Raw genomic sequence first — 14,186 nt, forward strand, 5'->3', positions numbered from 1 at the left:
TACAAACCTGACTAACTCTCTCTCTCCATCTCTAGGATCATATCCTGATTGAGCTGTCTCAGGGAGGGCTGAAAGGGTCAGAGACAGAGACACAGGAAGAAGTTCTGGTCGTTAACCCCAACTACACTCTGGAGGACTAGACTCATATCATCCCTCCTTCCTCCCCTCTAACTCCCTCCTCTTTCCATGGGTTTATGTCAGACTCCAATTCAAGACTCTTGAAGCTGTTTGTATTGAACATTGATCTGTGTAATGACATTTTAAACTTGTGGTAAGGTTTCATTTCATTCCTGCTTTGTAGACTTTTTCACAACTCTAGCCTGTTTAAAAATGTTTATTTGTATTATTGTAGCCAGGTGAGTAATGTAAATATGTTGCCCTGATTTCTCCAGAGCATTTGCTGGCTTATGGCTGTTGAAGTTTGTGCGTGTCCTCAGTTAACTTAATGTTAATCCTCTGACTGTACTTCCCATGTTAAATGTATGCATACAACAAAATACACACAAATGTAAGTCTACCTTTGATGCATATGTTTTATATAAAAAATACGAATAAGTGAGAAAAACAAAGAGAAGAATAATCAAATGTTTGATGCTGTTAATGCCCTCCCTGTGGTCGTTGTTTTTTTCTCTGACCTTGATAGATATGTCTCTGAATCATAGCTGCTGTGTGAATGGCTGTACTGTGTTTAACCTGCGCTGGTCTAGTCATTTAATAAAGGACTGTCTTCTCCATGTGATTCACACACACCTGTCTGTTTCTCAACTGATGTTTACACACACTAAAACAAGAAGTAAGGGGTCCTTGAGAATCTACAGTAAACATTTAACTAAAATAGTGAAGTTATTAACCTGAGTGGAACGAGATCCCATTTACACCTGGTTGGAGTTAATATGATTGACATGAATGAATATAGCCAAACTAGCCATCTGTTATTTTGTTCTTGCTAGTTACTGTGCAGTCACCCAGGCATTTGTGTTTTTCCCCTTTCTGTTTTCTAAGCATGAAAGGTGTTTTCCGCCACTCGTTTAACGGAAGTTCAGTTTCACAGAGAAAATGTGTGTTGTCTGTGGTCAGAGACTAAAACCAAGCACATCAGCACTTAACTCTTTATTGAACTGCATTGTTGGCTAAGGGCTTGTAAGTAAGCATTTCACAAGTAAGCGCATGTGACAAATACAGTTTGATTTGATTATTCCATTAATGGTTATTCCATTAATACATTGTCTTGTTTATTTTGGTTTCTTAATCTGTTTCTGTCTTTTGTAAATGTATTTGTGTTTCTTTCTGCTCTCCCGTTCTCTGTTTCTCTCCATCTCTATCTTCATTTCTCTCCCTCTCAACTAAACCCAACAGAATACCTCTGGAGTCAGATCAGCAGCAGCAGAGACAGGAGGATCATGGGTATTCCCAAAGCGAGTTCAGCTGATTGGGTGATTCACAATATGAGTATCATGTAGTAGCCTAAACCTATCCATGTTACATTGAGCTGGGTGAATGGAATATGAATGACAGTCATCCAATATGCTGTAATAGAACTAAGGCCGTACTAATTAAAAAATAATTTGTCCTCATCTTAAACGGCACCGACCGCCATTGCTGCTGACTCAATTATGGTGTTTCTCCAGCTGCTCCAGTGTTGAGGTCCTCTACAATCACTAATCTTCCTCACCCTCATCTTCACATCATATGAATGTGTGGGGTCTGTGTTGTTCTCATTGTATGTCACTTCCCCCTTAAAGTCACAATACACATATACACACAGCCTCTTAACAAACGGGGCCACCGCTAAACACACACAAGACAGTAAAACTATCTCTGGTATAGTATTACCTGGTTGTTGATCTGTATCTGGTAGAAGAAGCAGCTTGATGCAATAGTGGCTCTGGTTCTAGGTCTGGTGGGTGTGTGTATCAGGGCTTTGGGTCTCGTCCCACCTCATAGTAACTGTCCCAGCAGTTACAGTGGCTTGCGAAAGTGGCATTTTTCCTATTTTGTTGCCTTACAACCTGAAATTAAAATAGATTTTTGGGGGGGTTGTATCATTTGATATACACAACATGTACCACTTTGAAGATGCAAAAATATTTTCTATAAAATATGGTAAACACATGAAAGGAAGGAAGATACACATACAACACACATTCATCACTCACCTCTCTCTGGGCTCCCAAGGGCATGCAGTGCCACAGCACAGACCCAGAGCAGTGTGAACACTGGACATAGCACAATAGCAAACCTGTGAGGGAGAGAAACCCAGACGCACACACACACATAGATATAACACTAATAGAGAAATGACCACTTCAGCAGACTCCCTCAGACCCGATGAGTTTATATGGTCATGGACACCTACAGTACATCAGGGATGGGCAACATTACGAGGCACATTAGGACGTCAGAATTCAACAGAGGGCCACACATTTCTTAGTTTGGAGTAGCTGCGTTTCTAGATTTACTGGAAAACGACTTGCCATGGCTAATGATACAGAGATTTCTGCGCATGTGTAGGATTATTTTTTATCTAGCTGCTACCCATTCCGCTGCCTACGTAGCTTCTCTGCCACTTCCTCCTCCTTGACATGGAGGGGAAACTTCATGTTGTACACTGAATACCGAAAGGTTGCTGGATCGAATCCCCGAGCTAACAAGGTAAAAATCTGTCGTTCTGCCCCTGAGCAAGGCAGTTCCCACTGTTCCCCGGTAGGCCATCATTGTAAATATAAATGTGTTCTAAACTAACTTGCCTAGTTATTAAACATAGGTTAAGTTAAAAAAAAATGTAATGCCAATTTTTTATGGTCGACATGTTCAGACTATGCAAACAAAGTAGCAGGCCAAGCGTTCTTTTTCAGGAACTCTGGCTAATGCCTATGATATGGCAGCAACTATAAAGACTAGCCTACATCATCACACAAAATAGTGTTTTTGCTCCAATGCAAAGTGTAGGGACTGCGTCCGTTACACCAGAGAGATGTTGTATAGCCCAAGAATACTAGGATGGATGGAATCTCCTCTCAGAGTAATTCTACATCCGTCGACAGCTTGTATAAGCCTTCCCAGACTGTCTGGCATTGTTGGAGTCCTCCTGGGTGGAGCCATTCAAGTCACCTTCTCCTGTGATTGGCTACCCTCACTTGGATATGCACAGCATGGAGTCATTGGGATGGCTCAGCCCACCTCCCGTGGAACCTGTCCTGGCTGAGCATCTCGAACCGAAGGCTTTGAGCTCATCTTCCTTTGACCCCAAGTTCGCTCATCCCAATGACACTGCGTCTGAGTGTGAGAGGATCTACCGGTCTGCAGCTCAGGCAGTGCGCTCTGTAAACGCCGTTTCCCTCCTCTCAGTCTACATGGCGGTGCAGGCTAAGGAGCTGTGCAACTCCCTGGCGAACGGTGGCACTGTCAACTGGGAGAAGTTTATGGAGCTAAGTCTATCTTGCCGACCATACCACCCGGACCTTCAAGTGTACCGCCGAGACTTCTGGGAGGGTCATGGCGCAAGCAACCGTCGGCCAGAGAGCCCTCTTGTTGAACAATGCAAAGGTGTCTGAGAGGGTGAAGGGAAATATCCTGAATGGACAGATCGATCCCACCAGACTGTTTGTGGCAGGTCAACACCACTGTTCCCCAAGTTCAGTTCTCAGATAGAGTTCCCATCACATCCAGGCCCACGGGCCGAGGGGGATGGTTCAGAATGTCCCTACGCAAAACAATCAACCTTTTTAGGGCATCCTTGTCCGGCCACCAGGCCTGGCAGGCTCCCTGTCCCTTCCACGGGACAGATTGCCTACATGCAGTCGCCCCAATGGGACATGCTCATCATGTCTTAGCAGGATCAGATGGTGACAGGTGTCCCTGCAGGGTCAGACAGCCAGGGAAGACCAGTCTACAGACCTCAGATGATTTTTGCAGTATATTATAACAATCAGTGAATGGCTACAAAGTTCCATCTTGAGTTGATGGGTAGCTTACAGTCTGTATTGGGAATAATGGTCATTTCAATTATTGAACCATTGATGGTATTCATTGCTAATATAATATATTAATGTACACCATGGTAATTCTTTGTCATGCCTCATCTGAGCAAGATCATATGGTGACAGGGGTCTCACTAGGTTCAGGCAGTCAGGGAAGACTAGTCTGTGACAGTGCAGAAGTTAACTTTTGCCAATACAACACTTTTTTCTCTCTGTGCAGCCAACATTGGCCAAACAAGAAACTTCAAAGATGTAAACTATTTTAAGGCAGTCTAAGAACCTCTAAAGTTGATTTCCAAACGTTATCAAGGGTCGATAGAGGCTTTTCCCGATGACACAAAACATGTAAAACAAATGTGATGACACTATTAATTAATGATGATGAATGGATACAGATATGTTAGAATGCCCAGTCATGTTCATATAATATCAGGCATACTGTAAAAGTACTGCAGTTTAAGACCATCTATAGAAAGTACAATATGCCAGTGAAACTGAATACCATGCACTCAGAAATTGTATTATTCTGCAAATAGTATAGTATGTTATTTTATCTCAGCATGTCTACAGATTCAACCTTCTCCCTGCTTTTGTTTGCTTGAATTGCATTAATTGGAAGGTTGGTTATCCTCCCACAATCTATGGAAGAAATGTCAAGTTATGTACAGTATCACTCGATTTGATTAAGGGTATACTGTGCAACTTTCATAAGGTCTGGATGCCTTATATGGAAAACTGTACGACAAAAGGTGTCTGTATTGAAAGCATGCCTACGTCAGGGGAGATACCCATTTAGGCAAGCCCTTGCTGCTAGGCTTCTCAGTCCTGGCCCTGGAGGTCTGCTGAATTGTTGTCACTCTGGCCTTGGCCTAACACTTGAAACCAATAATTAATGTTTCAATAAGATCCTAAAGCTGAGTGGGGTGTGTTGGGTTGGGGTGCTACAGGGCCGTGGAACCCTAGGAGCAGCATGGGGTGAACCAGCTATATTGTGTGCAAGTAAAAAAGAGCTCTACAGTACTATTAGACCTATGGTATGAATTATATGGAGGATGTACTGTTTCTGTGTGCTAATGTGTAGGTGTGTTTGTGTTTTCATTCAACTTTTGTTTTCCAAACCTATTTGTCACATACACTTGTTTAGCAGATGTTATGGCGGGTGTAGCGAAATGCTTGTGTTTCTAGCTCCAACAGCGCAGTAATATCTAACAAGTAAAATCTAACAAAACATACAATCTAAAGTAAAGGAAATGGAATTAAGAATATATAAATATTTGGATGAGACTAAGATAAAGTAGAATAGGACAGAATACAGTATATACATATTGTCACACCCTGATCTGTTTCACCTGTCTTGTGATTGTCTCCACCCCTCCAGGTGTTGCTTATTATCCCTGGTGTATATATCCTTGTGTTTCCTGTCTCTCTGTGCCAGTTCGTCTTGTATGTTTTTCAAGTCAACCAGCGTTTTTCCCGTACTCCTGCTTCTATTCTCTTTAATAGTCCTCCCGGTTTTTGACCCTTGCCTGTTTTCTGGCCTCCGTACCCGCCTGCCTGACCATTCTGCCTGCCCTGACCTCGAGCCTGCCTGCCACTCTGTACCTCCTGGACTCTGAACTGGTTTTGACCTTTTTCCTGTCCACAACCATTCTCTTGCCTACCCCTTTTGGATTGTTTAATAAATATCAAGACTCAAACCATCTGCCTCCCGTGTCTGCATCTGGGTCTTGCCCTTATACATATGAAATTAGTAATGCAAGATATGTAAACATTATTAAAGTGACTAGTATTCCAATTATTAAAGTGGCCAGTGATTTCAAGTCTATGTATAGGGCAGCAGCCTCTAATGTGCTAGTGATGGCTATTTAACAGTCTGATGGCCTTGAGATAGAAGCTGTTTTTCAGTCTCTCAGGAAACGTGCTTTAGATGCCCCCCAAAAATAGGAGACCCCCTGCCAAGTTATGTCCCCCCCACTTCTGAAACCAAAGTTGACTGGAAGGATGACAGACGGCAAACTACAACAGCCACTCAGCAGGCCCTGATCAAACACATCTACAACCAGGGACGGACAAGTACCAGAAATCATCCCTGGCATTTCTAACACACTGGCCCATTTTTTTCCTTGAGGCCCCCATTATTATCCAGATCATGATGAATTTGTGCAAAACTCCCATGTAAAACTGGGCTAAAAATGGACCAGCCCATCTGGCATTGGCCTGGAATCGAGCCCTTTGCTTTCAGCTATCCAACCATGTCAGGTCAGTGACATGTGGCTAATTCCAGGAAGGGATGAACAAGGATGCAAAAGGACCTTAAAACCTCTTATGGCTGCAGGGGCAGTATTGAGTAGCTTGGATGAAAGGTGCCCAGAGGTGCCCATAGTAAACTGCCTGCTCCTCAGTCCCAGTTGCTAATATATGCATATTATTATTCGTATTGGATAGAAAACACTCTGAAGTTTCTAAAACTGTTTGAATGATGTCTGTGAGTATAACAGAACTCATATGGCAGGCACAAACCTAAGAAGAAATCCAAACAGGAAGTGGGAAATCTGAGGTTGGTCAATTTTCAACCCAGCCCCTATTGAATACACAGTGGGATATGGATCTGTTTGCACTTCCTACGGCTTCCACTAGATGTCAACAGTCTGTAGAACCTTGTCTGATGCCTCTACTGTGAAGTGGGGCCGAAGGAGACAGGAATTAGTCAGGTCTACCATGACCTGACCATGCTCTGACCATGCGAGTTCACATGAGAGGGAGGTCTGTTCCATCGCACATCTGAAGTCAATGGTATCCTCCGGTTGGAACTTTATTCAAGATTTATGTTAAAATCATTCCAAAGATTGATTCAATACATCGTTTGACATGTTTCTACTGTAACGGAACTTTTGGACATTTCGTCTGCTTTTAGTAAACGCGCTTCCTGACTGTGGATTTGTTTACCAAACACGCTAACAAAAATAGCTATTTGGACATAAATGATGAACATTACCAAACAAAACAAACATTTTTTTGTGGAAGTGGGAGTCCTGGGAGTGCATTCCGACGAAGATCAGCGAAGGTAAGTGAAGATTTATAATGCTTTTTATGAGTTTTGTTGACTGCACAATTTGGCGGGTAACTGTATGGCTTCCTTTTGTGGCTGAACGCTGTTCTCAGATTATTTAATATTGTGTTTTTGCCGTAAAGCTTTTTGAAATCTGACACAGCGGTTGCATTAAGAACAAGTGTATCTTTAATTCTATGTAATACATGTATCTTTCATCAAAGTTTATGATGAGTATTTATGTTATTTGACGTGGCTCTCTGCAATTTCTCTGGATATTTTGGAGGCATTTCTGAACATGGCGCCAATGTAAACGGAGGTTATTGGATATAAATATGAGCTTTATCGAACAAAACATATATGTATTGTGTAACATGAAGTCCCATGAGTGTCATCTAATGAAGATCATCAAAGGTTAGTGATTAATTTTATCTCTATTTCTGCTTTTTGTGACTCCTGTCTTTGGCTGGAAAAATGACTGTGTTTTTCTGTGATTTTGCGGTGACCTAATATAATCGTTTGTGGTGCTTTCGCTGTAAAGCCTATTTGAAACCGGACACTTTGGTGGGATTAACAACAAGATTACTTTTAAAATTGTATAAAATACATGTATGTTTGAGGAATTGTAATTATGAGATTTCTGTTGTTTGAATTTGGCGCCCTGCACTTTCACTGGTTGTTGTCATATCATCCCGTTAACGGGATTGCAGCCATAAGCATTAAAGGGGAATTCAGTCAGATATGAACAATACTTGTTTCTAATTCAAGTCAGTTAAGAGCAAATTATGATTTACAATGACAGCCTACCCCAGACAGCACTGGGCACCACCATATGAGACTTCCAATCACTGCTGGTTGTGATACAGCCTGGAATTTAACCAGGGTCTGTGGTGATGCCTCTAGCAGTGTCTTAGACCCCTGCAACACTCGGGAGCCCCAAGTAGTATTATAGGTATACAATATACTTGGTTTGGTTATGAAAAACACTGAAAATGACTTGGAACCAAAAGTTGTTCACTCAGTTTTTATACTTCCAAGCAGGCAAAAACTCTACTTTAGATTGAATTTGCAGTGGTTAAAAAAGAAGTTCCCTGACCGGGAATCGAACCCGGGCCGCGGCGGTGAGAGCGCCGAATCCTAACCACTAGACCACCAGGGAAACCAATTCCTTCTCGAAAAGTGAAGTTATTGGTCGTGTGGCGACTCCTTTGAATCTACTCCGATTGGGCAATAGCTAAATGAAAGTAAAACTTCACATTTGCGAGGGAAGAGTGGAACGCATAGCGACCACTGAATTATTTCATCAACTTGGCGAGCGAATCAGTTTTTAGTCGTACCGGTAAGTAATTTTGCTATGCTATCAACTCGTCATTTAGTGTCAAGATATCACGATGACCACTTTGGCAAAACATGCTCACTGCTAGTTGAATCTAAAGTAGCATTCGGTAGCTAGCTAGCGAGCTAGCCTGCTACCAAAGACAGTAGAGTATCAAGCTAAAACTGCTTCTCCAATAGAAATCCCCGATCACACTTGTAGGTTCGCTAAGCTCATGCGTTGTACACGTTGTACTGCGCATGTGCATGCCGTCAACTCAAAGACACTCCTTCGATATAAAGATGTTTTTGACGAACATGAAAGCGTGTCAGTTTGTCACTTTCACGAGGTTGGAGTAATGATATGTTCCACTACTTAAGATATTGTCTCGAATCTAGGTTGCGCCTTTAGAGTTCGAGAAAATTAACAACTAAGGAAGAACGTTTCACTTCTCCCATTGACTTCTCAAACCCCAAACCCTGGCCTGTTCTGTTTTTTCTGTTTCGCAATCGTTCCCGGAAGTCTCGCGATGTTGCGCCTCTGGGTTTAGAAACTCTGTGCTGCTACAGATGCTCACACGTTGCATTATAGAAGACGGGAAGCTACTGTGAAAATGTAGTTTACCAAGCTACCAACTACTTCACATTGGAAGAAGTGACGCTACAGTAAAGCTACCCATAAGAAAAAAGTTGAAAAAGTAGTTTCCTACATCCAAACTACTTCGTGATAAATTATCAAATCTAAATCTGAGATGTCAACATTCTGTATACTTATGGCCCTTTTTGGACACTGTGTTAACTAACCTCCAGACGAGCTTCAATGCCATACAACTCTCCTTCCGTGGCCTCCAACTGCTCTTAAATGCAAGTAAAACTAAATGCATGCTCTTCAACCGATCGCTGCCCACACCTGCCCGCCCGTCCAGCATCACTACTCTGGACGGTTCTGACTTAGAATATGTGGACAACTACAAATACCTAGGTGTCTGGTTAAACTCTCCTTCCAGATTCACATTAAGCATCTCCAATCCAAAATTAAATCAAGAATCGGCTTCCTATTTTGCAACAAAGCATCCTTCACTCATGCTGCCAAACATATCCTCATAAAACTGACTATCCTACCGATCCTTGATTTCGGCGATGTCATTTACAAAATAGCCTCCAACACTCTACTCAGCAAATTGGATGCAGTCTATCACAGTGCCATCCGGTTTGTCACCAAAGCCCCATATACTACCCACCACTGCGACCTGTATGCTCTCGTTGGCTGGCCCTCGCTTTATATTCGTCGCCAAAACTACTGTCTCCAGGTCCAGGTCATCTCTAAGTCTTTGCTAGGTAAAGCCCCACCTCATAGCAGCACCCACCCGTAGCACGCGCCCCAGTAGGTATATTTCACTGGTCACCCCCAAAGCCAATTCCAGCAGCCTTTCCTTCCAGTTCTCTGCTGCCAATGACTGGAACGACTGCAAAAATCACTGAAGCTGGAGACTCATATCTCCCTCACTAGCTTTAAGCACCAGCTGTACAGAGCCCATCTGTAAATAGCCCATCCAACTACCTCATCCCCATACTGTTATTTATTTTGCTACTTTGCACCCCAGTATCTCTACTTGCACACTCATCTTCTGCACATGTATCACTCCAGTGTTTAATTGCTATATTGTAATTATTTCGACACTATGGCCTATTTATTGCCTTACCTCCCTTATCCTACCTCATTTGCAAACACTGTATATAGACTTTTTTCTATTGTATTATTGACTGTATGTTTGTTTATTACATGTGTAACTCTGTGTTGTTGTTTGTGTCACAATGCTTTGCTTTATCTTGGCCAGGTCGCAGTTGTAAATGAGAACTTGTTCTCAACTGGCCTAACGTTACCTGGTTAAAATAAAGGTTGAAATAAAATAAATGTCGTAGACTACAACAGATCACTCTGGAGTCAGATGTTAACAGATGGTAACATTTACTGACGATTGAACACAAAAAATATGTTTCATGTGAGAATTAGGCAGGTCTGATGCCGAAAAGGAAATTCTTGCCCACTTAACCCAGATTTGATTCTTATTTTTGCAAAAAAAAAGTTGTGTTCAGTGCCTGTAGTTAGCTCCACAGCTACTTGCCCCAGATGTACTCTTAAGGAGCTTACCGTCCGAGAACCTTATGTTATTTTCAGAGGTAGACTGGCTCTAGCAGCCAAAACAACCAAATACTCCATCTAAATGGGAATCGATTCTCAAATGCATTACGGTTCTGGTTCTGGAAACATAAAGCCCTTGACATTCATATCACATCAAAATAATTCACAAATTCTAAATATGCACTCAGTGTACAACATTTTGAGGACACCTTGCTAATATTCCAAAAGCTTAGCATGTCTTTGCAGGGGGATTCTGAAAACAAAAATCGGTGATTGAGCTGCCACAATAATATCCTGCAGCTAGGAGAATGGTAATTCAATCATCCACAAATAGGTTAGCATAACTTGCATCAGTCATTGCATTTTGAACTTAACCCATTCTTGAAATATCGAAAAACTTCTTAGGAACATGGCAGGTTTTGTTAATTCAGTTATGAGGATGACTCAGGTCACATCAGCATAATTTGGCTTGGCCATCGACATGCATCTGTGGCATTATATGTTTTATATAATGAACACACTCTCCTTTTTCTCTTTCTCTCTCTAAGGTCCATCATGCAGATGCTGAGAGAGAAGAAGACTTTGTTAACGGAGATCCTGTCTGCGGAATCCAGCTACATCCTTCAACATGTGCAGCAGGAGGAAATAGTGACTAATCGTGACTACAACAACCTAAACATCCCCAATCAGTCCGATGAGAAGACTGTCATCAACCTGCTGGATAAAGTGATGAATAAAGGAGACGCAAAATGCTGTGAACTCGTGAACCTGCTGCAGAAACCACATATTATAAAAAACTACCCTAGACTGGAGGAAATATTCAACAACCACACAGAACCCAGTGACCACACCTTCAACCCAGCCCCAACAATCCCAATTCCCTGTACAGGTACCACACACACTGACTACTAGTACTACTAGCTTTGCACCACGACTCTGTCATTGTTTACTGACACAACCACCAGACAGTACATATGATGACAAGTGCATGTCACTGCATGACAAGACTAATTTACAGATCAGTCAACTGACACCAGTGCTACTGTTCTACTGTATTAGATAGCTGGTATCAGGTATCTAACTGTGTTTTCTGTGTTTTGTAGATAATTCTGACCTGGAAACAGTGGTCACAGGTGGCGATGAGGTGAAAACCCCTCTATCTACATTTAAAGTGTTTATTAACTACATATATTACACCTGACAACTGATCATATAGTTCAGAGCAAATACACAAGTCAACAATATACAATAATACAGACACAAAACTTAACCTGTCTTCTCATTGCAGCACAACTCTCCTTCAACTTTCCTTTCCAATGAAGTCATTCAAGCCAAACATAATACTAGGAGAAAATATATATTTTTTTACACTGTCAGTTTGATGTGAAATATCTTTGTGTGTAAATGACCCCTGGTTTCCTCTGTTTCCAGGTCAGTCTGTATGAGATGACCAGTGTACCTCGTGGTCTCTGTTTGATCATCAACAACGAGATATTTGATAAACTGCGTGAAAGAACAGGATCAAACAAGGATGTTGGTATGTCAACGTTTTATCCTCAAAAACATCTCAAGTCTCATTTCTCTATTACAGCATCTGACCTGCTTGCCATTTTGCTGATTCAGTTGATTATCATGATGTGATGTGATAGAATGAGAATAGAGAGAAGTGAGAGGCCTGGTTGTTAAGTGTCTTGTCTTCTCCTACAGAGGATCTGGCCAACATATTCAGTCGGATGAAGTTCAGGGTGGTGATGTGCAAGGACAAGACTGCAGTGGAGATTCCCATTGTGCTGAAGGTCTTCTCTGAGCTGAAGCAGTTATCTGACCTGCAACAGTGCGGTGTGAAGGAGTGGGTCAGCGGTCAGTTCACTGATCTAAAGGATCTTCCGAAACATAGTGACGCCTTCGTCTGCTGCATTCTGAGTCACGGAGAAAAGGAGGGCGTCTGTGGCACAGATGGAACAGTCGTCCCCACCATTGATATCCTCTCACCTTTCAACGGCACAAACTGTAGCATCCTTGTTGAAAAGCCCAAACTGTTCTTCATCCAAGCCTGTCGAGGGAAAGACGTGCAGGGGGGTGTGCCGGTGAACAAGAAGCCTAAAGTTGAAGGGACGGACAGGGAACTGGACACAGACGACGGCCAAGTCCAAGACTACACACTTCCACTATACTCCGACTACCTGGTTTTCATGGCCAACGTAGAGCAGTATGTCTCTATCAGGAACGTGAACACGGGGTCCTGGTTCATCCAGTCTCTGTGTGGCCAGCTGGGAAAAGGCTGCACCGGGTAACATCAGCTTGAAATTCACTGCAGATCTTATTCATATCGTCTCTATGGAACGGTTGTGTTGACTTATATTATGGTGTGTGTGTTTGTCTCCTGTTCTCTACAGAGGGAAAGACATCCATGCGATCATCACCCTGGTCAATGCTGAAGTGAGCAAGATGGACGGCAAACTTCCTGTTAAGGATAAAGATGGGAAACGTATTGGCTATGAGAATGTTAAGCAATCACCAGATTCCAGAAACACCCTGACCAAGACACTCATCTTTCCTGCTGAGGCCACGCATTCTTCCTGATGATCTCTTGATGTTACCATGGTACCCTTCATCATCAACCGTCCAGATGCTTTTTCAAGTTCAGTTTTGATATGAAAGGTTGAATAGGCCATAATCATGACACTACCAACGTTCCTGTGGTGGCATTCTTATTTTATTACTTTTACATGGTGGGAGAGGAGCCACCATCACTGCGGGTGTCTTTATTTGCCTGACTGCTACATGTATTTAATGTTGTTAAATTTTACAGGACTTGGACAAATATACATTTTATATTAATGATACAGAATTCCACCAGCGTATATACCAAAAGTCCTGTGGCACTGCTGCAGCTCAACCAAGTGAACTAGGTGAGACTACATTGACCTTTTAACCAAACTATTAATTTGATATGTGAAGATACTCAGAATCAGCATTCTATGTAAAGTTTCATAGCAAGAACAACTGGTTATTGATATCTTGGCACACTGTTTCAGCTTTACTTTAAATATTTTTTTATGTGATTTCATCTACTTTCTTTATTTGGGAATTTTTATACAATCATGTTTTCTTACATGCCTTTCCTGGCATCTTAAAATATGTTATACTTCAAAATAAATATTTTATAAACAGTTTGATTGCTGAAGTGTTTTTACCTCACACTCAAGTGACATCCTGTTGAATATAAAATGTGAAACATGGCTAATAGAAAAATAGACATCCATTTTACAGACCAGATCTCCAGAACCAGCGGTGGTAAAACACACATTTATAATAGTGCTGTTACACAGACAAAGTAAACATTCCTCAATTGTTACCATTTAATGGAAAAATACATTCATCTCATGAACTTGAAACATCTTTTAGGAAAACAGACATTCCAACCAAGGTTACAACACACTCTGATGGGAGATGTGCCAAGGTACAGGAAGCAGTGGTAGGGTCTCAGTGACAGTTTACTTAAGAAAAAAAAAGTTATTTTTTTTATAAACAATTCAATTTAAACCCCAGCAAAGATGTGGAATTTTGTCCATCATATCAAGAATCAGAATATTTCATTTTCATAGTCATTGTCATTGTGTGACGTAGAAGTCCGTCACTGGCCGCGGGCAGCATTTGGTACTTTAACGCACGCACATATTCATCACTCCTCCCTGCT

General features: G+C 41.9%; 2 protein-coding genes and 1 non-coding gene across 4 annotated transcripts in view; 2 read left to right on the plus strand and 1 right to left on the minus strand.

The window, feature by feature from the left end:
* The window catches only part of mcm6 (minichromosome maintenance complex component 6), a 12,409-nt gene extending 11,662 nt beyond the window's left edge, over nt 1-747 (plus strand). Inside the window, exon 18 of the mRNA XM_055866478.1 lies at nt 36-747. Coding sequence (XP_055722453.1) covers nt 36-140 — 105 coding nt within the window. The 3' untranslated portion in view covers nt 141-747. The remainder of the gene's footprint in view (nt 1-35) is intronic.
* A 7,369-nt stretch (nt 748-8,116) lies between these two features.
* Nucleotides 8,117-8,188, minus strand: trnae-cuc (transfer RNA glutamic acid (anticodon CUC)). The gene has a single exon. It is a non-coding gene; the product is annotated as a tRNA-Glu (tRNA).
* Nucleotides 8,189-8,260: 72 nt separating this feature from the next.
* Nucleotides 8,261-13,662, plus strand: LOC129813885 (caspase-8-like). 2 transcript variants are annotated; one of them, XM_055866480.1, is made up of 6 exons: nt 8,261-8,368; nt 11,035-11,375; nt 11,590-11,630; nt 11,918-12,023; nt 12,194-12,776; nt 12,883-13,662. In XM_055866480.1, exons 2-6 carry the CDS (start codon nt 11,042-11,044, stop codon nt 13,067-13,069), a joined length of 1,251 nt encoding a protein of 416 aa, XP_055722455.1. In that variant the 5' UTR covers nt 8,261-8,368; nt 11,035-11,041; the 3' UTR covers nt 13,070-13,662. The 2 variants fall into 2 exon arrangements, with proteins under 2 accessions (XP_055722455.1, XP_055722454.1); XM_055866479.1 differs by lacking the exon at nt 8,261-8,368 and adding an exon at nt 10,750-10,820.
* Nucleotides 13,663-14,186: the final 524 nt, after the last annotated feature.

The sequence above is a fragment of the Salvelinus fontinalis genome, chromosome 17 (genome assembly GCF_029448725.1).
Source record: "Salvelinus fontinalis isolate EN_2023a chromosome 17, ASM2944872v1, whole genome shotgun sequence".
In the NCBI taxonomy this organism is placed as follows: Eukaryota; Metazoa; Chordata; class Actinopteri; order Salmoniformes; family Salmonidae; genus Salvelinus; species Salvelinus fontinalis.

Coding starts and splice junctions, on each gene's coding strand:
- LOC129813885 (XM_055866479.1), top strand. CDS start 10,795: ATGGTAATTCAATCATCCACAAATAG. Junction 10,821..11,034: donor ATTCAATCATCCACAAATAG/GTTAGCATAACT, acceptor TCTCTCTCTAAG/GTCCATCATGCAGATGCTGA. Junction 12,024..12,193: donor AGGATCAAACAAGGATGTTG/GTATGTCAACGT, acceptor CTTCTCCTACAG/AGGATCTGGCCAACATATTC.